The 27262-nt window shown below is 48.5% G+C and overlaps 1 protein-coding gene across 1 annotated transcript; it reads right to left on the bottom strand.

Annotated features, from left to right (window-relative positions):
- Positions 1–274: 274 nt before the first annotated feature.
- Positions 275–26805, bottom strand: KLHDC10 (kelch domain containing 10). Its single transcript, XM_076343305.1, has 9 exons — positions 26676–26805; positions 13245–13466; positions 12552–12706; positions 11187–11335; positions 10470–10554; positions 9477–9543; positions 8804–8851; positions 6482–6621; positions 275–4639 (listed from the first exon to the last, which is right to left on the bottom strand). The coding sequence occupies exons 1-9, from the start codon at positions 26803–26805 to the stop codon at positions 4430–4432; spliced, it is 1206 nt and encodes a 401-aa protein (XP_076199420.1). The 3' UTR covers positions 275–4429.
- Between the last annotated feature and the right edge of the window lie 457 nt (positions 26806–27262).

Below are 27262 nucleotides of genomic sequence, written 5' to 3'. Positions count from 1 at the left end.
ACCACCGTGCCATGGGGACAGAGCCAGCAGTGGGGTGGCTGTGGGCTCCAGCTTTCTCCATGACCCTCCCTAAGCTTCAACTCTTGTTTCCAGCCTCGTCTTGTCTGACTGTCCTGGGTCATCCTCGCTCAGAGGTTTTTTAACAGGCTCCTAAGGAGGGTCAGGGGTGCTCCTGGAGCTGTTTGCAGGGTACGAGGTGCGACAGGCCGGGGACCAGCTCAGCTCCCTCTGCGAAGGGAAACGCCGGCGGGTGAGGTGAGAGGACAAAGCAGGTGGCTTGGACTGATTTATTATCAGAGCTTTTAAAAAAAAAAAAAAACAAAACAAAAACAAACCCCAAAAAAACAAACCAAAAGCAAAACACTGACAGATACAGAAATACAGGCGATGCAGCTCCTGTGCCCCTTCTCCCTCCCCAGCCCTGCAGGGACGTACTTCAGCATAAAAACTGGGGAGGGGAGCAGGGCTCGCTGCCTGCAATGTGAATGTTGGACTCCGAAAGGTCCCATAGTCAACGGAGAAACAGGACTAGACTTTAAAACAGCCCAGAGTACGGCAGGCAGTGGGCAGCAGCCTGGGATCCCCCTCCTTCCCAAAGGAGGGCAGCTGCTAATTAGCAATTAATGATGCTGCTTTACCAGCTTTTTCTTGTTTTCCTAGTGTAGCATCAGTATGGACAATCCTGCAGTTGTTAATACAGATGTTTGAGAAGTTTTCTGGGTGAGTATCCAGAGTTGGCTGACGGCAGCAGAGGGGCTCAACGGCGTGGGGCAGCAAGAGATGGAAAAGGCGTGGGATGGGAGGGCAGAAAATGATGGCACCAAACAGGTTCTCCTACATCTCATCTGAGGCTAAACAGAAAACATCTACCCTGGGGTGAGGGATGGTCGGGACTTCTCCTGGAGTCAGACCCAGCTTTCGTGTTTGGGAAAGCGCAGGTAGGGCCAGCACTGCGGGTCCCTTCCCCAGTGCCTTGCCCTGCAGCAGGACAAGCCCAGCAGTAGCCACTGGTGACTGCAAGGATGCCCCAAAGAGGTCCCACATCGCCCCGAGCTGCTCCGCCTGGTGCTGGGAGCAGGGGTATGTCGTGGGGTGAAGGCAGGAGGGCCGTCCCACAAAACCCTGTCCTGAGATGGCTTTCTCTCTCTGTGTGCCCTGTCCCGGGCAGCATCGCGGGTGCTCTGAACTCCTTTTCCCTCCATCAGTTGCTGCAGATGCTGAATCCTTTCCCTCTCCCTTAGGGAACTCATGGCCCTGCCCTGGCAGAGTCAGTAACGCTCTGCTCTTTTGCTATTGAGTGTGGTATTGCATGGAGGGAGTTGTTAACTTGCCCTTAAAAGGGAGGAACCAATACTTGGGCATCACCTGGGCTGGAGGTGAAGACATGCAGGAGATGATGGAGCAAGAAAAGCCTGGAGCCGTATAACCTTCAAGCCGCACCCCAGAGCGAAGCCTCTGCCACCGGGAGCCAGCGAGAAGCTTTTACCATTCCCTCAACATGCAGTAGACTAGCAGCGACTCAAGCAAAGCCTCAAAAGGGAGCTGTGAGCTTTGCAGTGCTTAAAACAGGTAATTTTTTTTTTTGTTAGGAAGAGCAGCAGAGCAGCCTCCAAGATCTTGTGCCCATCATGCAGCAGCCACCCCAGGTTACCGGGAGGGGAGAGGCCCCTGGACTCCCATCAGTGGCCAACGCTTGTATCATCTGCTTTTATCAGCAAAAGCAAGTCCCTGCTCCTTTATTCTGTAGCACTCTTGGCCAGGTCCCGTAAGTCCTGTGTGCTGGGGACGCAGCACGGCTGCGTTGGAAGGGTGAAACCAGCTCCAGGCCATTGGTGGAGGGCACAGGCAGGCTCTGGGCTTGCACCTTCAGTGGTCCAGCCAGTGGAAAAGGCTTGGGCACTTGTGTTTGGGTGAGCCAGCAGTGCACTGGTGTGTCACAGGGACATCAAAGACTGTATCCTCCCGCCTGGGTGGCTGAACATGTTCCACATCAAGATTTGAAGCCAAGATTAAGTGACAGTGTTACAGGTGGCAGTATGGAGCCAGGCTGAGGCCAGATGTGCCCCAGATCGACACCCACCACCTTCTTCCCTGTGTTCACATCGGGGGAAAGCTCCTGGCTGCCCCCATAAGGCTGCCAGAGCAAGGAAGACAAAAGAGCTTAAGTAATCTGCTTGATCAGAGATCCAGGCTCGGATGGTTTTAATATTGCCTTGGTGATGATGGGAGCTGCTCTTTAAAGGAGGTAAGGGAAGAACCAGCACATGTATGACCAGGCTGTTCCAGTACAAAGGTAGTGTACTGGAGGCCAGAAGGCAAAGATTAAGTGCAGACATCCAGCCTCTGCAAGAAGAGGCAAGAGCCACTGAGTTCAGGTCAGAAGAGGGAGCTGGACAAAAGGCCCGTTGGCCCACCATGGTCCTACAGAAGAGGACACCACAAGCCAGGGGCAGGAGAGCAGGTAGCCCTTCTCCAGCCCACAGCTGCCAGCAAGGTCTGGGGTCAGCCCCTGAGCCGGGAGCAGTGGGATGCTGCGGCGAGCAGCCGGGGAGGCTTTGGAAGGGGCTGAAATAGGATGATAATACTCCAGGAGCAAAGGCTCTTAGTTAGAAGCCAGCCCAAACACAGGGAGTTGGGTGGGCTACGAAAGCCACACAGTGCAGCTGAGGTTCCCAGCTTTGCCCTGTCAGCTGCATGTCCTGTAAAGGTACAATGAAGGGGACAGATAAAACAGCTACAAGCAGCTGCCACCACTTTCTGTGGTCCAAAGCACCAGAGAACGCTTCAGCTGTGATGCCCAACCTTTATTTTGCTGGGCCTTGGGGGGGGGGGGGGGAGCAGCAACTGAGGCTACAGAAGGGAGGGGAAATAAATCTATCCCCAAGAACAGGGGAAGCTTAATATTGGGACAAGTGGTAACGCTTCAACTGAACATCAGGGATGGGTGCTCCCTAAGAGGGGTAGCAGTGACTCGATCAGCCAGTGCTGTTCAGATTAACAACATGAAGACAATGCTATGGTTTATTTAAACATAAATGCAATCACTTAAAAAGAAACTAAAATGCCGGAGTCTAACCCTTGCCTTTGATGACGGAAGGGGAAGGTACTAGGAAAAGCTGATTTAAAAAAAAAAAAAGGCACTTAAAAATGGTCTTCAAATGAAAAGGATTTTCCACAAACCTGATGCCAGCCAACTGGAGCTGCTCAGAGTTCAATGGCCACTTGTACACGGTCTCTAGAGCTAACTTCACAGTACAGCAAGACGAGAGACAGACATCCCTTCCTCTCCTGCCTACGCAGAGATGACTACTGCTCACAGCAAGAGGGAGAGATGTTCCCTCTCCCCTTTTTTTTTTGATGCTACGTTTCCTGGGATGAGCGATCCATGAGCTTCCAAGGACCCAGAAAGCCACTCACAAAACCAGTTTAAAACCACACACGGCAATAACATCCCCCACCCCCGGAGGAACATGAAGCTAACTAGAAAAAGGCCAATGTGTGATGTTGCTTACAGGTACACATCAGAGTCAGATGCCGATAACCAGGACTGAGTTGGCATGGGTGGCTCGCACCCAAGCACCAGGTAGAACACGCTGCAGGTTAAAAGACAGCTCTGAAGTCTACAGGGTGAGTTTTTGCAGTTAGCTCGTTCAGCGTGCAATGTGAGCAGACAGGGTTAAAAAAGATTCAGCAAAACCTTTTCCTTCCCCTCACCACCCCGAGTAAACTACACAGTAGTCCATTAAGTGGCAACTTTTAACCAGTCTTCCAAGCAAACCTTTCAATATGAAAAGGTGAGGAACACAGACACGGGGTGTTTCAAATCACTGCAACACTGCACCAGAAAAGCTGCACAGGCAAAGCTTCGCTCGCTGCCCCATGCAACGTTCCAGCCATCTTCTGAAGCTCAAAGAGATGGGAACAGACACATGCAAAGCCTTCAAGCGGAAGGAGTTCTCGGTTTTATAGAGGGAGAACTCAGCTGGGCGTTAGGGGGATGAGTGTCATCCAAAGCAAAAGAACAGGTCGGCTGTTGTTCTGCACTGAACGTCCTCCGTTAGATACATCTTATGAAAATACTAAGTTGAGCGCGCCATGTGCAAGCATGGGCTCAGACATTTGCTAAGCTCCCCACCCTCCCCAATTAAGTTGCAAGCATGTGCTGATGACGGTTTGACGGCTGGATGTTATGGATTAGTCCCAGAGAGTATTTTTGATTAATGGTGTAATTTAGAGATCCATAAATAAAAAGTGGATTTTCAACAACTTAAAGTAAAAATTTCTAGAAAGGCATCGATGTATTTGCTGAGTAAGGCGTTGAGCGGGTTCCTCCATGTTCTTAAGCAAGATCATCCACGGTATCCATAAATAGAGGGTGGGAGGGGGCTTCTTGAACGTAGTGTGTCTTGGACAGAAACATGAGATGTTCTCATTTTAGCCGCTCAACGAGTCCCTGCGTCAGTCCAAGGTGCAAAAGCTGAGATCTGGAGAGACTTGCTAGATGAGGGAAATATTCCAGGAGCTTCTCCCACGACAGTTCCAGCAGGCTGGGTACTACCAGCCACATTTTAAACAGAGAGCCAGTCCGTTTGTTTTCATGGATGTTGACCACCCCTCCGTGAACATACATGCAGCCGGCCTAGATGGGAAAAGGGGGAGAGGGGAGTTACACGGGGCACAGACCAAACTGGCACACCAGAAGGTGCTGAGGAGCGACACAGCCAGGAAAACCAGGATTTGACTCTCCAGATTCCCGGCTGGTTAATCACAGAGCGAGATTCATCTCACACACCTTTATGTGCTGGTAACAGAACTGTCACTGCCTGAGCCAGTCACCCCGGCTCCTCTCGTAGCCAAGGGGAGGAATCACTGCTGAAGGACACGTGTCTCATAGAATCATAGAACCATTAAGGTTGGAAAAGACCTCTAAGATCATCGAGTCCAACCGTCGACCCAACACCACCATGCCCACTAAACCATGTCCCTCAGTGCCTCATCTACACGTCTTTTAAATACCTCCAGGGATGGGGACTCCACCACTCCCCTGGGCAGCCTGTTCCAATGTTTCACCACTCTTTCAGTAAAGACATTTTTCCTCACGTCCAATCTAAACCTCCCCTGGCGCAACTTGAGGCCATTTCCTCTCGTCCTGTCGCTTGTTACTTGGGAGAAGAGACCGACCCCACCTCGCTACAACCTCCTTTCAGGTAGTTGTAGAGAGCGATGAGGTCTCCCCTCAGCCTCCTTTTCTCCAGGCTGAACAACCCCAGTTCCCTCAGCCGCTCCTCATCAGACTTGTTCTCCAGACCCCTCACCAGCCTCGTTGCCCTTCTCTGGACACGCTCCAGCACCTCAACGTCCTTCTTGTAGTGAGGGGCCCAAAACTGAACACAGTATTCGAGGTGTGGCCTCACCAGGGCCGAGTACAGGGGCACGATCACATCCCTAAATCTCTCATCCTAAAGCACGTATCCACTAACTTAGAGTGCTTTGCTCTGTATTTTAGATTAATTCTACCCCAAGAAATCAATTTTAGGAGTGGGGCAAAGTGTTAATAAGTTAGTATAAAGCCATACTTCGGTTTCAGCTAAAAAGAATGTATTTTTTCTTAAACTAAAACCACACCATACAAAGACATGCTGCATTCCCTCTGGCTGGCTCAGCGTAACCCTGCTCCAGGAATGACACGAACGCAGAGAGATGGGAAAAGCTCAGCTGCTGACCTATTTTGAGAGTGGCATTTTTTTCAACATACAGGAAAAGAAAGGGCATTCCTGCTCTCCAGGCACCCACCTGCAGTCACTGGGCTGCCTGGGAAACACCTTTATCAGGCCTACAGTTTCCCCGGAAGAGTTGCATTTATAACAATCTCCAAACTAGGTGACACCTGCTCTTACAACCAAAGAACCTGATCTCTGCCCTCGCACGCTGCCCTAAGGCGATGATCAGCTGAAGGAGGCTGAAGTCACAGCTAAATGCATTTCTTGCTGCTTATCAACCACAGGTCTCTATGCTTCTAGTTACGGCAAAAAGCTCTAGCAATACCAACCTTCCCGTTAGCAGTGGTTTCCAAAGACAGCTGCTCACCTGCTAATCTTTCAACTCAGGCTGTTCTCAGTAGGCTAAAACCAGTTTACCTGGGGGAGTATTTGTGCTTTTTTTCCTTTTGCAAACAGGAACTGCTGTTCACACGGGGAATTACTCCTTGGAGCTGATACAGTTTAAAAGCTAAAATTCCGCTTCGCTGCTTTGAGAAAGCACAATATACTGTGTGCTACCGCTCTTTAAACAGCAGCAGGAGTAAAAGGAGTCAATGCAGTGACCTCACACCAGCCCTCAGCCTCCCTAAAGATGCTGTATCCAGTGGAGATCACATCCTTGGTAACATCGGTTCAGCTCTATTTGCAGCCCGCACAAACGTCAGAGCGCTTGGATGAATGGCTTGAACTTCAGCTACGTAGGAAAGAAATGAGTCACTTACTGGTGTGACAGCAGCACAGTGAAAATACACTGGTTCTGGCATGGCAGCTGGGAGCTTGACCCACTGGAAAGTTTGCAGATTCAGCTTCCAAACATCTCCCAGAATCACTTCTCCGTTATAGCCTCCACAAACGAACACATCTGTAAGAGAGGAAACCCACAGTGCTTGCAGGCCAAGCTATCCTTCATCATCAACTGCAGAATGTGTGGTGACTGAAGTCAGCAATCACCTTTCCAAAACAGTTTCAGGATCAACAATTATCTTAACTCAACACAAGCTCTCAGTACCTCCCAAACCAGTCCCAGCACACTGTTCATACCCACGGAGGCCACTTACAGAATCACAGAATGGTTTGGGTTGGAAGGGGCCTTTAAAGACCATCCACAGTCCAACCCCCCTGCTGTGGGCAGGGACACCTGCCACTAATCAGGTTGCTCAAAGCCCCGTCCAACCTGGCCTTGAACACTTCCAGGGATGGGGCATCCACCACCTCTCTGGGCAACCTGGGCCAGTGCTTCACCACCCTCAGCGTAAAGAATTTCTTCCTTATATCTCATCTAAATCTCCCCTCTTTTAGTTTAAAACCATTACCTCTTGTCCTATCACTACAGGACCTACTAAAAAGTCTGTCCCCATCTTTTTTATAAGCCCCCTTTCAGTACTGACAGGCTGCAATAAGGTCTCCCCGAAGCCTTCTCTTCTCCAGGCTGAACAACCCCAACTCTCTCAGCCTTTCCTCATAGCAGAGGTGTTCCAGCCCCCTGATCATTTTTGTGGCCTCCTCTGGACCCGCTCCAACAGGTCCGTGTCTTTCTTATGCTGAGGGCCCCAGAGCTGGACGCAGGACTGCAGGGGGGGTCTCCCCAGAGCAGAGCAGAGGGGCAGAATCCCCTCCCTTGACCTGCTGGCCACATTTCTTGTTACACAGCCCAGGATACGGTTGGCCTTCTGGGCTGCATGTCCACTCATGTCCACTTCCCAGCCTGCCTGTGACCCCAGCCCAACCATGGCAGATTCAGAGCTAAATGCCATTGAGAAGCAGGAGTGCAGTGCCACTCCCGCTTTAAGAAGCTGCATGAAGCCGTCGCTAACCTGAGTTCACAGGTACCTATGTTTAATCAGATTTTACTGGTTTTAAACACATGGGGAGCAGCCCCAGCCCCAGCTCCTAGTCCTGCTGCCTGCCAGAGGCAGGTCCTTGCTCCCGGCTTTGCCCAAGTTCTCAACTCAGAGGCTTGCACTGCAGCAAAATACAGCTGATGAAGGTGACTGGAAGCATCTCTCAGCTCCTGCCTTACTTTTGCTGGCACAATTAGCACTCCTAAGAAATATAATCTGGCATATCACTCCACCCTTTAACATATAGCATTCAGTAATCGACCTGAAGAGTTTTGAAAAGAAGGACCAATATTGTAACTGCTTCTTCAGTCCATTATGAGCAATTTCGTTTTTATCAAGTTCGGGAGAATGCGTTCTTAGAGGACAACGAGGCTACGGAAGAGGCCCAAATCTAGTTGAAGGAACATTCTACCATTCAAAATTGTGGGTAATTGAACACAGGTTGCACAGGCAGAGCCCTTTCAAAGCTGTGCCTCAAACAGCGCCACACAAGTGATTTACAACAAGAACATGTGGAGGATCAAAGTGAAGAACAAAAGGCTCTACTAAGCTCTGTGCAGCTCCTAACATATAAAATGGCCCTCACTTTACCAGAGAACGGGAAGACTCAGGTGCTAACTCTGCTACTGCCTCATAATCCACTCCATATGAGCATCTTGGATTTACACCACCACGAAAAGAATCCACTATCAAAGAAATCCCTGAACAATCTTGTCTCTAAAGAACTCGGCTTCCAGGACTTGGCCCCACTTTGCTTTTCACAGCGGACTGTAAAACTAACAGGTTAGTCACCGAGCTGTAGCAGTAGCATTGTTCATACCTGTTCATGAGCTTGCAACCAGCAAGTTGCAAAGCACCATGGACACTCGTGGCTAAAATACATGATATTTTACACTGAAGTGGCCACGTGTCCAAAGGAGATCGAGGTGTTGCATAAAATACTGCAGAATTCCAGAGAGTGACAGTACTGTGGAGTGCAGAAGTAAATTTGCCTACAGCAGCAAGATCCCTCATATGAGGAGTGGTGCCAACTGGGCAGCTTAAAGCCTGTTAACAAGAAAGATATCCTCTTTCAGAAAAGACACGTGTGCCCTGCAGTTCTCTCAGACATGTGTTGGGGGCCTGCACCTCTCAGGCTAGAAGGATGGGCTTGTCATTGCTAGGTTGTATAAGATACACCAATTTTCAAGAGACAGATCTTACCATTTTTTATCTGAACGCAGCTATGGCATCTTCTGGCTGCTGGGAAGCCTGCGGAGAATGAAAAAAAAAAAAAAGGTATCAGCTATAATTGCTTTAAAGTGCTTGAGCAAGTGGTGATTATATCTTAACATATAATCATGGATAGGAGTCACTTGTTTCATTTATAAGGGGCTTCTGCTTTCCTACAATCACAGGTATAACATCTCTAATTTAGCAACCGGCTGTTTCAGGTTTGACTCCTACTTGCTCTCCAGGGAAGGAAGAAATGTGCCAGAATCTCACTCCCCACAGACTCCAGCTCTCACCTCTGGCTTGGTGAAAGGCAGCAGCCAAGGGCCTGCGAAGTTTCAGGGAAACCCCTGCTGATAACCAGGCCAGCACGCAGTCCCTCAGAGGGAGCAGAGATGATGTGGATCTTCTTCTGGGAGGAGAGCCAGCCACTATCATCTTTCCCAGCCAGGGAGGGAGAGAAGCCAGACTGCTAAATATGCTTCAGATGGGTTAGTCCTCACTGCTAAAGCTCTAAACAAGCAGGACCTCGAAGTCAGCGTTAAGTCACGTACTGTACAACAAGGTTATGAAACAGGCTTTCAGCCTGCCAGAAAATAGCATCTTCGAGCATCTCGGCCACTCTCTGGTTTACAGGGGAAGACACAGGAAATTCCAGACTCACCAACTTTTTCATGAGGTTTTGTGGCAATTTCCTCCCAGGTGTTGGTTTCAAGGTTGTACGCATGGATCTGAAGGGACAAAGAGGAGCCATTAGTTCTTCCTGGCTCTCCCAGCACTACGATGACACAGTTACGGGCTCTGACCCAGGGAGCCACTATAAATAACACCTCTTTTTCATTAAGTGTAAAAACAAAAATAGCTAATTGCAGCCAGTGACTAGGCAGGTATAAAATCACCTTCAAAGCGTACCAGCTTACTAAAGCTTTCATCTTGGGCTTTGCTATTTAAGCCCCACAGCTGAAGAAAAAGAATATTGCTTTTAAAAAACCATGAACCAATTAAAACCCACACCCTCCAGTTCTCAAAAGTATTTAGAAATACCTTTCTCATACCGCACGTAAGGAGAAAAGAAATGCAGAGAATGGAGAGATAAGAAGTCATGTTAACTGCTGCAGTTTCAACTTTTTTGGAAGCGGAGCACTATTTAAAATCTCCTTGTTTATCATTTTGGCGTTCAACATGAATTCACTCTTCCCTCCCCAAATCGTACTGGAGAAAAACATTTGCCACAAGGAAGGAAATTAAAGCATACAATTAAGGGAGAAGACAAGAAAAGAATCACCATATCAATATCTGAATTTAACGTCAAGGAATTCCTTCCTTTGGCACTTTCCTGTTTTGGCACAAATACAACATTTAGAAAGATGTCCTAAGTGTTTTTAAATGAGAATCTTTGATAACAGGTCTACAGAAATGAAGCTGTTTTGCAGATCGGGATGGTCACTGGGTACCACAGATTCATCATCTGTAAGTCAACAGGACGTGTTTGTGGCAACACCAGGTTTTACAGAAATAGGAGAACAATCTGCTCCTAGTTACCTATTTTTTTTACCAAGGTCTCCAGGCAAAGCCAGATGAAGAGACGGTGCTGGTTATATTTCACTGTAGAAAATCTCCTATCCAGGCAAGCACTCAAGGTTTCTGATCACCTTACCTTGTCTAAGGAATAAGCTGTCCAGGAAGTTCCACCTCCCAAGATATAAATCCGTTGACCATCGTGTGCGATTTCATGTCTGTACCTGAAGGTGCAAAGAAGGACATTTAGCAGCACAAGCAACTAGTGCAAGTGAGCAACAACAAAAGCTGCCTGGAAAACACTATCAAATTTGAGCGGTTTAAGCAGACACCCCAAGCCTGGCTGTGCTGTATCAGTCCCTCAGGTTCGGAGCATTCGGAAGACGTGGAAGCTTTCATGAGCAATCTAAGCAGCACCCCAGAAGCTTGAAAGGCATTTTCTGAGAGCAGAGCATCATGGAACTTAAGTACAATGATTTATGGAGCACCATCATGGCCATCAATATTCCAGCCCCTTCTCTCACTAAGATGGTCACTGATTGATCTCCCAGCCCTCCTTTGTCCATGCCTTGCTACAAAACAGGACAAGGGACAGGGATCAACCAGAGCTTCTTCCCCTCGTCAGCACTCACCAGCTGCCCCAAGCCCCCAGCTCTGTTCTGCCACCACACAGTCCAGATCAGTGTGGCAAAGGCTTCACACCCCATCCCTACATCCCCCTGCACGCCAGACTGCTGGAGCACCGGTTGTGCAAGGTTCACAGCCGAAAACACTGCTCTGAGAGTGCTCAGAAGCCTGTCCGTAAAGGCGGTGACTCCCCTGTGTTAAAGCTCTCCGAGACTGTCCAGCTTCTCACCTCTCCTCTGGCATGTCACAGGACATATTGTTTGGTTTCAGCTGGACCCACTCTCTAGTGTTGAGGTCTAGCTTATGTAGGTCAGTACTGTAAATGTAACCAGTTGTTCCTCCAAACACGTAGAGACAACCATTGATGATGGCCATGGCCTGGAAGGTAACAGAGAGAAACCAGTTGGAAAGGACACGTGACATCAGTGTCTGAAAAAGAGAGAATTCCTCCCCTCCCAAAGCCAGACACTGCTTGCAAAGCTCTACAACTTACAAAATTACATGTTCGGGAAGAATATGAAGGGCAAACAAGGATGATACACGAAGGGGGGTGGGGTGGGGTGGGGTCTGTAGGAATGGAAAGTAACTCCACGGTCACAAGATGAGGACCTAGAAGTGGAGCTGCTGAGTTTCAGGCATCAGACAAGACAGATCTGTGCAGCAGGGGCTCCCAGGAGCTAAAACCAAAGCACAGTTAACCCCGAATCTCTTCCACGCTGACCTTATACAGATACTGTTACAGAGAATCTTATAAACCAGCTATCAGGTAGCCAGCGGCATTAAGTGTAACAGAGAAAGTCCCAAACACCATGGATAAGTCAGACTAAACAAGGGAGACAGGCTGTACAATTCAAAAGCACGTGGACTATCAGCCTACTGAAACTGCAAAGGTGGTGCAGGCACCATTCCCTGACGCAGTCCAAGGTGGAAGCAGAGATGTAAGCTCCTTCTGCTCCCAACTGCCTGTTTGCCAAAGGCCAGCTCGAGCTGAACCGGGCAAGGGGAAGACTACTTTCTTTCCCTCAAGTGTCTGGCGCACGTCTAAATGAGAAATTAATTGGGTTATAAATGTCTGCGCCACAAGTGCATTGGCAGTATTACTGGAAAGCACAGCAAAAGGTGGCAGTCTTCCTGTGAGAGTGAATCTATTTTTTTGTACACCATGTTCATCCACGACATTATGGAAAGTCTTAAAAGTTGTTATTCTAATACAAGTAAGACCTACTAACCACTGTTTTCATTTATAGTTTTGGGTTTTAAAGGCTTTGTGGAGGTTACAGAGCAACTCCAGAAACTAGCAACCGCTCCTTAAATCAGGCATACTTTTTCGTTCAACTGCATCTGGCATTTAGTTAACCGATTTTGGCTTTTCCAACTACAAGAAAACTATTCCTTTCCTTGGAAATCTCAAAGAACCGAGACCGCTCTATTTCTTTATGAACGATACCTGCCTTTCCTTACACTTATGTACGCAGCAAACAACTCTGGTTACTAGCAAGGAAGATATCTCCGTGCTCTGGCCCCTTTCCTGTGACACGCAGCGCAGTGTACGCAGGCACACTCAGAGTGCCTCAGCAAGGGCTGTCCTTCATACCTGGCCATAGATTCGATTGGGTTTCTTTCCTCGGCAGCTGAGCAGAGCCCATCTTTTGTACTTGACGTTGCAGACATGGACATCGTTGCCATTGCTCTCCCCAAAGGGGATCCCGGTGCCCCCAAACACAAGCAGGTTGTTGCCATGCAATACAACTAGGAGAGAGAGACAGAGCAGAGATACTTGTTGCTGTGAGACGCAGTAAAACAGAACGACTCTGCTCTGGAGACAGTAGGCAGCAAGTGTTCAATATTGTTCAAATACCGTACAATTCACGCTACGCATTTATGGCTTTGAAATGCTCTAAAAGTGAAAGAATGCAAGCTAAAACCATGGTAACCAAAGGCCTACTTTTAAAAACGGCTAGTGAACAAAGAGGTCTATTTTTGGATGCTTTGAGATGTCTGATTGCATTGAGCACCTAGCTGCTGAAAGTGCCTGTGCCTTGCAACTGTCAAGCTAAATACCTGAAGACTACCTCTTGCATCTGAAATTTTTTCTTTCCCTCTGCCTCAACCCGAGCGAAAGGGGAAAGAAAAATCACAAAACCAACCCAAGCTCAAGGCCTACTTGCAGAAGAGCTGGAAACAGGAGCCAGATTTCCCAGTTCTTGCCCAGTTTTGCATTCCACCAGGGACACCGATTAAAATAGCTTCAGGAGTAGGCGCATAGGAATTGAATTTCCATACGTACGTGACATGGAGGCTAGTTCCCTGGGCATGTAGCCTTCAGTGCCCATTTGATGCCAGGTGTCTGTAGCAAAGTTGTACCGCCAGAGTTCCCTGAAGAGTGGGTAGTCTTCATTCTCTGGCCCACCGGACTCATCATAGTCAGGATTGTAGCCTCCAAACACATACAAGTTGGCATTATCTGCCACGCAACGATGGCCACTTCTTGCTGGTGGAGATCTATGGCCTACAGCAAAATGAGAAGGTAAAACAGCTTCAGTGAAACGTCAGCAGAGGAGCTGAGCTTGTGTCCGAGGGTCAGGACTACACCCGCTGCCGTGGTCCTCCAAGAAGAGTGGCTGGTGTTTAGCCATAGGGAAGCATGTCTGCAGCCAGGAGGAAACGGCTCTGTAATGACAGATGCACTTCTCCGAGCAGGAACGGGGAGAGCCTCTGCACGTCACCGTCTCATTCGTGTCCACTCTAGCCCCTGGACCACACCTGCCTAAGGAGACCTGCCTGCAGGTTGACGCATGACAATCCTTCCACGTGGCAATCCTTCCATAACAGCTATTTCTGAGATATCTTACAAATTCCCCGTTCTGTCATACTGTATGGCAGATTTCACTCAAGAAACAGTTCCAAAACGTTTATATTTAAAGCTGCCCGATGGAAACAAAGAAGAAAAGTAATGATTTGCTCTCTCTCCTACACAAACCCTCGCTCTGTTTCTTCTCTTTTGCTTCTGGCACCTTGTATCTCAAGAAGGCTCTTTCACCTTGGACACCCCCGGGCTTCCTAAACATTAAGCAACGCAGGTCTGATACATCAAGTAAAATCTGCTCATAGATAAAGGCATTTGCACTGGGAGGGAGCGCAGCCCAGAACCCATCTGAGATCCTACAGGCTGAGCTTGACAACTGGCAGACGCAGCCCTTCCCAAAAAGAAGCCCTCTGCCCACCCACCCTCTTCCCTAAAAGACAATGGAAATAAAAGCAGGGAGGACAATTCAAGCTCAGACCTCAACTGGAACAGACAAAAAGACCGATTCAGTCCAGGAAAATCTAAACAGCAATACTCTTGTTGGACAACAGCAGTTGACAAGTGATCAAAAAGTAATTCCGAGCTTGCTCAAATTCGATGCACAGCAAGAGCCAAGCACAGTGCTGGAGGTGGATGTTTTTCTTCAACGAGACACAGGACCACATAACGAATGAGAAAGATGAAAGAAACAGAAAACAATCAGGTCCCTGAACAAAGGAGCTGGTTGTGAGACACGCGTAGAACATCTCAAGCTGACTGAACCAGGAAGGTTTCAAAACTAATTTTTTCTATGCAATACAACAGTGTTTTGGTGGCAGTAACTCTAAGCTTCATCTTGAGGAGGAGGATACGTGTCCCCTAAAATGTACAATTTCAACGCGTGACCATCACTCCCTCAAGCACATCCTCTGCTTGTTGCACCTCAAGACAGGCCCGCTTTGGTTCAGTTGACAATAAAGAGCAAACGAAAAAAACATCAAAAGAAGATCCCCGAAGACCCTTCACCCAAACAAACCAGCGATCTTCACCACCCACCTGCTCTCACAGCTCTTTTATGGACTTTTAGGATGGAACAGGACCCAGTGAAGCATCTAATTAGGACCGATCGTGTCTTCTTCTTAGAGCCTGTTACAATTATCAGCAGCGAATCAGACATGCGGAGCAATAACAAATGAGGCATCAAGCATCTTTCCTACAGGAAAGGTGAAATAAATTATTTGTCCAAACTGAATAATGAATTTTAACTCAGCACAAGCAGCTGTGCTTAATCATGTTCCCCGTTTGCTGCTGGTTTAAGCTCCAACTCTTGTGCAAAATTACGCTGCTCTACAGGGTTCAGACAAACTCCTTGTGGCTAAGTTTTGACAGATTTGGGTTGTTTCCAGTAATAATTGCATCTTGCAGCAATTCCCACTTAGAAAACTAATAAGCGCTGGCTGAAAAGAGGGGAAGAAAGTTAAGGAATTAATGGAAAAATCTGTAGTTTTTGGCCTGGCTACTGAGACAGCGCAGTGCCATTGGGCACCCGGCGTGGCGTGGACATCCGCACACAGGCGGGGTGGATATTACATGTACTAATAGCAGCAGCCAGGAAGTTACTGGCCTCAGTGCTGGACTAAACTGTTAAACAAACATTATGTGCTTTAGAGGTGATTCACTAAGGGAAAGAGAAACATCCATCCCATTTGGCTTTTTATTTTAAACTCTGAAACCATCCAGAGAGATGGATTTGCTTTTCTGAAGTGAACACATTGACAATAAAGGTATTTACAATCAAGATAATTGCTCAGACTCTTATAATCAGAGACGCTTCGAGAGGGCAATTCATCTGATCTTGGATATCTGCAAACAAAACCGTGCTTGAGAAGTGCCCATGGCTCTCTGCAAGCCTATAGAGCAAATCCTGGTGAAGGGCTCATGTGTCTGCACTCGGCCAAAGGGAGCTCACCCTGCTTGTTTCTTCTTCTGTGTTTGCCCTGGAGGTCTCCAAAGAGAAGACCTGAAAGAACTGAAATGGGAGCTTAATTCCAGGGAAGACTGAGAGCACTGATGCACACACTTTGCAGGGGAGTGAGGATTTAGTTCAGTCACTCACTGAATTTAAAAGGTGTTAGGGAATTAGGAGTTCAAATATTACATTAACTATAGATCCTATTTCCCGGTACTTTTGACACCTCCCTCGTGTCAGATACTTGTAAGTACCCAACCAAGATGGTCTGAAAGGACCACCCTTCCCATGCAGCCGTTCCTGCTGCAAACCACATCTGCCGCTAGTTCCCTGCCCATTCCCACTACTCTCGCCAACAACTCAAAGGGCTCTGTGCACTACAGGAACAAATTTTTCAATTAAACACTCACTCAGTAACTGTCCTTTGTCAGAAGCTAGGGATCCTCACGGCAGAGCTAGCAGGAGAAATGATGCCTGTCCCTGGTCATGCATTCACAACTCAGCTGTTCAGGGAAAATCCACTGTCCTCAGTGTTGAGTTGAACACCAAACCGCGGATGAGAGCGGCCGAAATGCTTCCTCCTGCTGTGCCTGCTATGCGGCGGTGACTCCCAGGGAAAGGAGGGCTGGAAATGCCAACCAGAGCAAGGTTTCCAAAAGCTCAGGGCCAACCCCTGTAGCTACAAACACAAGCAATTTCATTTCGCTCTGCTCGAGAATAACAGATTTTCTGCTCTATTCAAGCAGACCCCAGCTGCGCTTGCTCAACACCGTGCTCCACATGTAAGGACTGAGTTTTCTCCAAAGGCTTCACACCAGCCTGCTGTTTTTAAGCTTCGCTCTTCACTGACCCCTTCGTATCAATGGACTAGATCCTCCCGCTCACAGAGGCCCAGAGAAGATGTCACAGCTACCCATAAAACAGGAAAAAAAATTATCCAACACATCTTCTGAGTCACCTATGCAAGCACACTCACAAATGTATCAATGAACTGAATGGTACAACATTAAACTGAGTTAAATTGCCACCAAAATCTTCTATCCAGAATTGAAGTGACCTTAATTCACTTTAGAAGAAAGTCTTAGAAAAAGATTCCTCTAGTTCTGTCTTTTTAAAGAAGGGACCTGTAAAAGCTGAGTCTACTGAAAAGTTAATTCAGATTAGTTTCTTCAGCAGACAAGCTTTACGACTTGCACCTCCAAAAAAGAACGGCACTTCCATTTAATTATGTTTTATCAGATGATTCACATTTCCTACTGAAATTCTTCATGCGAGTTTTGGATCCATTTTTGCTCCAGCGTTAGTGGTGTGCAACGAGCCTATTACACAAGTGCAAATTTTAGATGGTGCAGGAAGATGGAAACACCCAAGGGTTTGCTAACTTCCTCCTCTAGTTAGCAAAGCCCATCCCTCCAAGAGCTGAACCTGCCACAGATTAAAGAAGCGCCCAACACTAAGCGAAGCACAGCAAGGCACCATCACCGTGAAAAGCTGCAAGTCACCGGGCCCCGCTATGAATTCTTTGATGCCGGACATGGAAAGTAGCAGCACGATGTACTGAGTCAAGACAGATCTGTGGGAAAGAGGTCGTAAAGCTAGTTATAGAAAATGGCTTTAAAGTGGACAGATATAATTTGGAAAGCACTTGCTTTCCCAGTTTCAGACTCCAAAGCAAAGCAGGAAGGAAGGATGGGAAGGTGCATTCACAGGGAGACTCCTTTTCCTTGGTCCTGAGGGCAGAAACGGGAACAATAAAGCTTTCAGAGAATAAGAAGCTCCACAAACAGAATTAAATTGAAACATCGCGACCGGGACATAATTAAGGAAACTCCTAATTTAGGGCTAAGCTATCTGATAGAAACTTGCTTGCTGGCTATCGTTACGCACTGACCTGTTAACACCCTGTTAAATTCACCCTTTTCAAGTGACTCAGAGGGAGCTGCTCGGATGGCCCAGATGGACTTTATTAGCGCAGATTCCTAATTGAGTACCTCTCCTGCACGAGGCATTATTACAACAGGAGTAAGCAAAAAGGCGGCACGAATATCTATTCCTGAGTTTCCTGACGTGACGCAGCACAGCAACTGATGCACGAGACGTTTGTTTCCTACCTCTCCAAAACTTTGAATACAGAATAGATCTGGGGTGAGAAGGAGGAGAGGGCAGAGACGTTCATTAAGAAATTTTAAAGAAACTCTTCATTTTAGAGGAGGAGAGTAATGGCCCTGAATGGCATCCAACAAGACTCCCACTCAAAATGTTCCTCTTACAGGGAGGATAAAGCTGAACCGCACCTGCTAGTCCATAAGTGTTGTTCCTATTCTGACTAACACAAGCATCAAAGTTTCTTAAATTCCCACTCCGGTGCCTTGACAGCTACAGAAATCTATGGAAGGCCTGAAGAAAAAAAAAAAAAACACAACACAAAAATCCCTTGGCATCAGCAGATTACTTGACGTTATAGAACAGATGAAGTGCTACCAGCATGCCCAGAACCACAGCATATGTCATCAGCTCCGCTCAAGTCTACTGGATTTATCTACCTCTTTTCAATAGCTCTTTAATAAAGTTACAGAAGAAAATTAAACTGGAAAGTACCAAGTGGTTGCACCGAATCACACACAGCACAAACGTAAGGTGAGAGGCGCTTCAAACAGAGCAGCACAAAGACAAGTTTTGAAGAACAAAGGCATTTTCTTTCCATTCGATTATCCTGCCTTTCATGACTGCAGGAAAAAAACGCTGGCATCATCTCGCTGGCTAGGTTAAACAAGAGGGGAGTACCTGCTATTTGAGTTAATGAGCTAGCCAGCTGGCCTTTTTTTTTTTTTAAACAAGAGGGGAAAAAAGGTCTAATTAGCTGAATTAATTTCTTAAAAATAAACAATGAAAGAGTTGAATATCAAATTGTTTGGAGAGCCTGCCTGAAACTATGCTGCTTCTTATCACGACCACGCTGCCAGAAAACCCCCAAATAAATCTATTAATCAATGAGAAGCTCTTGGCAGAAAGTGAGGTCTGCCTATGCCATCAGGTTCTGCAGAATTTAATTTTTCTTTTTAAGGGAATTTTCCCTAATCACTACCATGCCTCGTTATCAGTTCCCAGCAAACCAATGCGGTGCTGTTCTCCCAAGGTGGCAAATCCACAACCGCTGCCTCCCTTTCCCAACCGACCTCGGAAGGAGGAGGCCAAGGGCCTGGGCCGTCCCACCGTCTGCTCAGAAACCTGTAAGCAGAAAGGAAAAGAATGACCCCCGTATCATCCCTCGCCAGGGCCAGGTATGAGGCTGAGCAGTAGCCAAAGCAACCTGCAGCAGAAAAAATGATTCCTAGATCCTTTGGGAGCAAAGAAGATGAGGGAAGTGAAACTGCTAGCCTCACGCTTAAAAGGCAACTCTGGAAACAGAAACAGGTCAAGCTCTTTTGCCACCACAGCTACCGGAAAGAGATTTGGCTGTAGCTAGCAGAAATGGCAGGAGCAGGACTAAATAAACATACTCCTCTTGCAAACACATATCCCTTCCCCGGGGTTACCGCCTTGAAGCTGCAACTGCGACGACCTTCCGGCTTCAGGATGCCTCATTTCTAAACTCTGCCACACGCTGTTGCTTACTAAGGGTGCAAAAAATATCCTTTTGCACAGTCAGATCAGCAGACTCCAAGCCACAGGTGTCAATTTTAAAGTTTTGTCTCTTTATTCTTTCAGCCTTAAAGGATCACTAAAGACCCGTCTGAAATTGGAGCATAATTATAATGTTTTGACACGCTGCTTGCCCCATCCCAAGTCACTGAATTACAGAAAGATCCTAACAATGCAGCAGTCAAAGCATTTATGATTTGTTTTTCCATGTACCACTTGCTTGTTTCACGCAACCATTTTATTGCTTGCTCATTTGGCTGTTTAAAGACGTTGCCGTTCACAAAAAGGAAAGCACGTAAGCTAAAGGCAACAGAAATTAGGGAGAACTGTCTATTCCGTTCAGAATACACAGGGAACAATCCTCAAAGCCAAAAACAATAATTAAAGGCCAATGTGAAAGGTTTCACTCAAATCTTGGGGTCATATATGACCCCAAGAATCTGTATTTTCCTTATAGCATGTGGCTTTCTCCACAGAAGAAGCAAATCCCTGTTTTTTCCTTTCCCTTTTGCCCAGCTCATGTTAAAGCAGCCAAAAAGCAAAGGAAAAGCAGCAGATGCAGCCAGGGCGTGCTTTGGCATCTGGAAGCTCAGAGTTCGGTGCTGCAGGGAGGCAGTTGCTCAGTGCAGTTTTTCTCCCCTGTAAAAGAAACCTCCCTGGGCACTCAGGGGAATCGGTGAAATGTATTCATGCGGTATCAGCCTCCCAGAAGATGTACACACTCAACATCATCTCACGCAGGCAACCTGAGTTAAAAAGGACAACTGGTCTCGAGTTCAGGGTTTCCACACGCAGGTGGGATTCAAGGTCAGAAGAAACACTTGGCTTCTAACCTTCAGAAAAGAAGTTTATCCAGTAAAAGTTGCCAATGTTTCTAAATCTCAAGGACAAGCAACCATTTTGGTTTTTTTCCCACCAAGGTGCATTTGGAAAAAACACTTTACATGTGCAGCATATTTTTTATCAACACATCTAGCCTCAAAGTTCTTTAAATACTTGAAAATTAGGAAATAATGGCACATAAAAGCTTACAGATTCCTATTGCTAAAGGAAGTTTGCTTCAAACACACAAACCACCATTTATTAAGATGACGACAGTTCAACCAGAAATTCATGACGGCCATCCAAATGTTTACAACCGACAGGATACACCCTTTTTTAATCTAGCTGTTTAGAGTATCACCTCAACCAAACTGCACAACACAATGCCAGGTCACCAATAACGCTCCAATTTACCAAAACTCATCCGAGCAACAGCTACCAGTGTTCACAACACACGGTGTGGCAGCTGTGCTTTCATCTCCAACGCATGCTCAACACAACAGGCAGGATAAAGAGCAGACCTACCGAGGCGATCGCACGCTTCCGCCGAGTAATCCTGCTTTGCAAAATTAAAGATTAAATGCTGCCCTACCTGTAGTTCCTTGAGCAATATTATATGAGACAGAGCAAGGGAAGGCAGCCATCCCGTGGCACAGAGAGAAAGCAGCCGGATTCAAGCTCTCGTTGTAGCACTCATAGCTAACACTGTGCAAGCTCCCAGTTCATTCCTCGAACAAAGCTGTATCATTTTTCTTCCGTAATTTGATGGATTAGAGGTTGCCATGCACATCAGGTAAGCTGAAACAGATCAACGTGGAGGACCTCATCCAGTTTAAAAACTTGGGGCTGGCAGCGAAATAAAAGCAAGGATCACATTCTGCCAGGCTACAATAGGAAAACTCAGCCAAAATAGATTGCTAGAATGAAAAACCAGATTCCTGGGCTGCAGTCAAAGCACTGGTGGTTTTAATACTCTGAATTTTCATTCTGGTTAAAGGCTCAAATCTAGAGAGATGTTCCTCCTAGAACTATAGGACTATTTGCTATTTTTGTATTTACTGATGAAAACTAATTGCAGCTACAGCCATGAATCCTCTTCATTTTATGTGCGGCTCAAATCGGGATTTGAAGACTATGCTAAAGCATTTTAAATCAAGCCCTTCTTTCCCTCTCCTCCAGATCGCCTGGAACAAAGCATGGGTTTATTTAGTCCTGGAGCACAACCAACAGATATCCAGGTGTAGCCTCAAACACCTCCCAGAACAGCAACCCCAGCAATGTCCTTTATAAGCTCCCTTTTTTCTCAACCTATTTTAATCACGATATCCACCGGAGGGTCATTTGCAAAGTAAAAAGTGCAACAAAACTCAACGTGAGATCTTGCGGAAGGGGAGGGTGATTTTATTTTACAAAGTATTTAAATAAGCTGGTTCTGGCCGCTCATACCCACAAGAACCAAGTATATCCAAGCGATCCGGCCAGGATCACTTAGGTACAGCGCAGAGTTTGAAAGGACAGCTGCCAAGTCCTCACTACGATTCCTGGGTTGTTCTTCATTTAGAAGGACAGACTAGTTTTGGACAGGTCTTTTATACCCTCTGGCTCCTACAGCGAGATGCTTTGGCCTCAGAGTTTTGCTTCCTTCTGCTTCCACAAAGTTTAGACAGGTCTGGTGCCTATTGTCTGCGTTTCCTCATTTTGAGTTTCTTAAAGTTCTTCCTGTCGGGCTAATAGGAAAAGGAATGGCACGGGCACCGAGCCACAGCCGCATCGACTTTGACCCGTTATCGGGGTGAAGGGTCTTCCGCTCGCAAGACCTGCCCCAAACACGCTGTCTCTTTCCATCAACCTCCGATCTTCAACCCTACTCATCCCAGTGTAAGGCCATGCCACATGGCATATATTACACCGCAACATTATCAGCGTTACTACTAGCAATATAATTTCTATTTCAAGCACTATTTTTGGAAATACAAACTAACTAACTACAGGATGTAAAGCTAACAAATACAGCGTGGCTTTTGGTTCCCATCTTTTCAAAGTAACATACCAGTGGTGAATAGCTAAGGTGTGTGTACGCATCCTCTTGACTGCTTCTTAAGGCTTTCTGAAGATGGTATCAGTACTATTTTCCCTCCTACCTAGTTTTTCAACATCCAGAATAGCAGGTTTCAATATCTCCCTTTCCATTTATGATTTCTGCAAGACTCCTGAAGGACATTTAGGTCAAGGGCTGAAGCCAAAGCGCTGCTAGCTCTTGGGAGGGAGAACAAGACAAGTCAATATTGACTTTGACTCCAGTCTTCAAAGCTTCATCTTTTTCATACTGGCCAGACAAAATAAGTTTGTAATTCATGTAATTAGAGTCCCTTACAAACGTTTGGATAAGCAGGATGTGAATGCATCGCCGAGAACAAGGTTTAAAACCTGTTTGTTCATCCAGCTGCATTCAGCCTCTCCAGATCACACAGCTCCCTTCCGTGGCAGGCTGCCTGCGCCTGAAAAATACCCAAGAGAGAAAGCAGCCGCGCCTGGGTCCCCGACACCTGAACGATGACTCTGCCCAGGGCTGAGGGCAGCTGGGAGGGGCGAGAGGATCCAGCCAAGGATGCAAAACACAACCCGCAGGCCGCCGGCCAAGAGCCTTTCAAATATTTGAAGCCTCTAAAGCAACGTTTCTAAGAGAATGATCATTCTCACATCCAGCCGTGAGAGCTTTCGGGTTTGGATCGATGTCCAGAAGGGGTCTGCTTCTTCATCCTGTTTCTCGGAGGCTTTTGTTTTCAAACCTCTTTGTAGCAATCACGTATTTCAAACGTTTCTACCAGCGTGCAATCGATTGTCAGTATTTCCCCTGATTAGTAAAACAGGAACGGGATTGTAATACATGAGATAGCATCCCAGAGCGGAGAATAAAATAAGGAGTCCTTGTGAGTGAACTGTCCTTATTGAGAAACCAGAGCAAAAGAGGAAACATTTGCCCCAGAAATTTATATATTACAGATTTTACACCACTAAAATTGAGCGTTCCTTGGGTTGTTTGGGTTTTTTTTTTAAAAACGTAAAAGGAAAATAAAGAAAGGAATTCTGGAAAGTGAGAACCATAGAACAGCCCAGGTTGGAAGGGATCTGGAAAGATCATCTGGTCCAACCTCTCGTGGGAAAGGGAGTCGAGATGAGATTATCCAGCACCCTCTCCAGCCGCCTCTTGAAACCTTCCAGCGACAAGGACTCTACCGTGTCCCTGGGGAGGTTGTTCCAGTGACTGACTGTTCTCACTGTAAAAAACATCTTTCTTACATCGAGATGAAACCTCTCCTGATGCAACTTGTACCCATTGCCCCTTGTCTTCTCCACGTAGCTCCTTGTGAAGAGAGACCCTCCGTCCTCTTCGCAGCCGGAAAACCGTGATGAAGTCCCCCCCGAGCCTTCACTTCTCCAGGGAGAAGAGACCCGATTCCTCCAGCCTTTCCACATAGGGCAGGTTCTCCAGCCCTCTGACCATCTCCTTTGGAGCCTCTCCAGTCTGTCCAGGTCTTTCTTGACTTGTGGGGACCAGAACTGGATACAGCACTCCAGGGGCGGCCTGACAAGCACCGAGTAGAGCGGGATGATCCCATTTCTCTCTGCTAGTAATGCCCCTGCAGATGCAGCCCAGGATCCGATTTGGCCTCAGGCTTGCTCCCCCACGTGACACAAAGGGGTTCAGGATATTTGCGTTCTCTGTTGTATTTTTTTAAAATATATATTAGAAACTCTGAACCTCTCCGCACAAAAAAACCTACCGTGACTGGTACACTGGGAAAATTATAGCTCAAGACGAGAGCATAAATGCTGAGCATGCGAGAGGCAAAGATATATTTAGGTTTCCAGATTGTTTCTATCCACTTAACCCCAAGAGTCTGATGAAAACACTGAAAAAATTTAAATGTGGACAGGAAGATTTCCAGCGAGGAGAAGAACAAACCGCACACCACCTATATTTGACATTTCTGTTCTTTCTAAAGCTTACAAACACCTAAAAATAGCTCCTTCCTTTCCCTTATCCAACATACAATTTGAGATGTTTAAAGAGTCTTTACTCATCACGAGGCAGCAAAAAACATAAACAAATCGGTTATTTTTTTTGAGCTGTTAAGCCATCAATAAGACTCTGTTATAGACGCTGCTTGAGAAATGCCCCTATTGAGAAACCCTCGATAGAAACACTCCGCTTGAGAAAGCAACCAGAGCAGCACAACCCTGGCACCAGCTCCCGCTAGCCCCCTGCTTACCTTTCGTAATCATTTCCCCACGCGAAGGAAACTCTCCGGCGTGAAAAAGGTGACAAAAGTTAAAAATCTGTTCTACGCGTAGGCGGAAAAGGAGAATGTGACAAAAGCAGCACCTAAATCAATGCGTACGCTCTCGTGTTCAACCAAGAGATAGCCCAGATCTACTTCAAACGACACAAGGCTTAGCAGGAGCAAAAGAGCTCTGCAGGGAGGGATGCAGCGAACACATCCAACACCAAAGCCTGCTACGAGCTCTTTGCATGCTTTCACGCCAGTAATTACTTATAAGAACAGGATTAAAAGGAGACAGCGTGCTTTATGGAAGGAGTCTGGGACATTGAATGGTGGGGAAAATGAAGGAACGCCTCCTGGAAACTCTGAAAGAGAATTGGGAAGTAAGAAAACAAACCTGGTTGGAGGAAATGGAAGGAGGGCGAAAAAATATTCCTCTTTCTCTCTCAACAGTTACGTAAGGGCTGCTGCTGGAGCTCTATAAATAGGACCTTAACAGGTGTCAAACAGGGAGAAAACTCCAGCAATCGACTCAAACGGGATTTTTCCATCAGGTAGTTTTTTAGCAAGATTGACAGTCAGCTTCGGGTTTGTTAAGGCTGGACTTGAGCGCTAAGGCTGAGCTGAACGGGGGTAGTTTGTCCCCGGGGCTGCAGCGCCCGCCCCTTCGCAGGTGGCGGAGGGCAGGATTCCACATCGGGACATAATCCGTAGCCAAAAGCAGGATCATTACAACCGTGTCAGGAGGATGCGCTACCGGTTAGCTCAAGCCAACGATTAAAATTCAGGAACATGAAGATAATCAGATCTTGTGTTACCAAAAAAGGCCCTTATCACAGGAGGAAGCAAACATGTTTGAGAATTTGCCCAAAAATAGAAAGTGTGGAGCCACTTAGCAAATCCACAGCGGTCTTGCACAAGGCTCGAAGGCATCTTTGCCGCAGATCCAGATCGTGACAGGTTTCACAGGGATGGAAACGCAGACCCTGGTCTGAAAGCCCGTTCCCAGCCGCCGCTGGTGCTCCAGACATGCCAAACACAGGCTCCTACCCCTGAGGCACCGAGGGGCTTCACATCCCCCACCGAGGGATCTGAGTGGTGGGGCCAGAGGCAGCCGCGGCCAAAAAGGACGCCCTGAGGCTGGGGTACCCACCTCCTGGGTGGCAGCACCCCAGCACCATATGGCCCTTGAGGGCAGAGGGTGCTGTAAAGATAAGGAGCGGGGGATACCCCAAACCAACTGGGAATAACCCCCCACCCCATCACAGAACCATGGGGTGCCCCACATCCCTCCCAGTACCACAGAACTGTTGGGATGGGGGTGATCTCCCCAGTCCTGCGATTGTGGGGTAACCTCGGCCTCCTCCCCCTAATATCCTGGGGCTGTTGGGGCGGGGTGACCCACACATCCAGAGACTATGGGGTACCCCCCCCCCAGCATACCAACACTGCTAGGAAGAAGGTGGAAAAGAGGAAGAACCACCTTTCCCAGGGCACGGGACTGGGCTGACGTCTCATCCAAGGGCCCTCTGGTAGCCTGGACCCCCCCCATCCCAGGATCACCCCTCCCAGGACTGTAGGGCCCCCCACCCCAAAAACCTGATACGTTGGGATTGGGGAGGGAGCGTGTGTGTCACCATGGGTTAGCCCAGGCCCATCCAGGATCACAGGGTCACTGAAACGGGGCTGACCTCCACCAGAGACCGTGGGGTACCCTGTCCCCCCCACACCCCGTGTCCATGGGGATGGGGATGAACCGCCCATGTGGGGCATCCAAGCATCCCCCAAAGCGCTGAAACCGCTGGGACGGGGAGGGAAGAACCGCCATCCCCCGGGGTCGTAGGAAGGGGGGGGTGACCCGCCACCCCCCGAGACTGTGGGTCCCCTTCAACACCTTAAGACCCTTTGGAAAGGGGTGACCGCACCCATCCGCGACTGTGGGCCCCCGCATCCCGCGGCCGTCGGGACGGGAACATCCCGGCCCTCCCCACACCACCCCCGGGCCTTGGGGACGGGGTGACACCCCCCCCATCCCGGGTCCATGGGGTACCCCAGCTCCCCCCCAGAATGCCCCAGAGCCGCGGGACCGTGGGCAACCCCCCCAGCTGCGGGGTATCCGTCCCCTCAGGGCCGCGGGGACGGCGGTGCCCCGGTCCCCGGGGCCTCGGGGCCGGGGTCACCCCCCCCCCCTCCCCGGAACCGGCCGCCACTCACCCGCCGAGCGCGGCCTGCCCGGCAGCTGCACGAAACGGTTGAGGAGGCCGCCGCCGCCGCCGCCGCCGCCACCCGCCGCGCCGCCCGAGCCCTCCCTGACGCCCTCCCGGGCACCGTCCGCCGCCGACATGGCCCCGTCCGCTCCTCCTCAGGGCGAGCCCAGGCGGCAGCCAGGGGCGGTCCCCCTCCCTCCCCTCCCCGCCGCCGACCAATCAGCGGCGAGCTTCCGCGGTCGCGGCCTATGAAACGCGGGCTTCTTGGCAGGTGGGAGAAGGCCGCGGCGAGAGCGCCGTTGTTGTGAGGGCTGAGCAATCGATCGCTGCGCCTGCGCGTTCGCCGCGGGGGCAGGCTGGAGCAATAGAGCGCCGAAAGCGTGAGCGGGGGAGTGCAGCGCCCGGGCCGTGGGGGCCCCGGGGAGGGACGCGTGGCCCCGCAGCGGAGGCGGCAGCGCACCGCTAACCCTCCGTGTGGACGAGGAGGCCGTGCGGGAGTTGCGTGGGGTCATGGCCGGCCCCACGGCGGGGCCGGAACGGTCCTGCGCGGCGGCGTTTCCCGCCCCCCCTCCCCGGGCCGTGACGGGGTGAGGG

The sequence above is a fragment of the Aptenodytes patagonicus genome, chromosome 1, assembly GCF_965638725.1.
Source record: "Aptenodytes patagonicus chromosome 1, bAptPat1.pri.cur, whole genome shotgun sequence".
Taxonomy (NCBI): Eukaryota; Metazoa; Chordata; class Aves; order Sphenisciformes; family Spheniscidae; genus Aptenodytes; species Aptenodytes patagonicus.
The sequence above is the reverse complement of the archived record's forward strand: the minus strand, read 5'-3'. Positions and strand labels throughout refer to the sequence as shown.

What these genes read in the sequence shown, in the direction of transcription:
- KLHDC10 (XM_076343305.1), bottom strand. Translation starts at nt 26,805, where the DNA reads ATGTCGGCGGCGGACGGTGCCCGGGAGGGCGTCAGGGAGGGCTCGGGC. An exon ending in GGAACTAGCCTCCATGTCAC is followed by an intron (nt 12,707 to 13,244) that starts GTACGTATGGAA and finishes TCTCTCTCCTAG; the next exon opens with TTGTATTGCATGGCAACAAC. An exon ending in ACTGTGCTGCTGTCACACCA is followed by an intron (nt 4,640 to 6,481) that starts GTAAGTGACTCA and finishes TTTCCCATCTAG; the next exon opens with GCCGGCTGCATGTATGTTCA.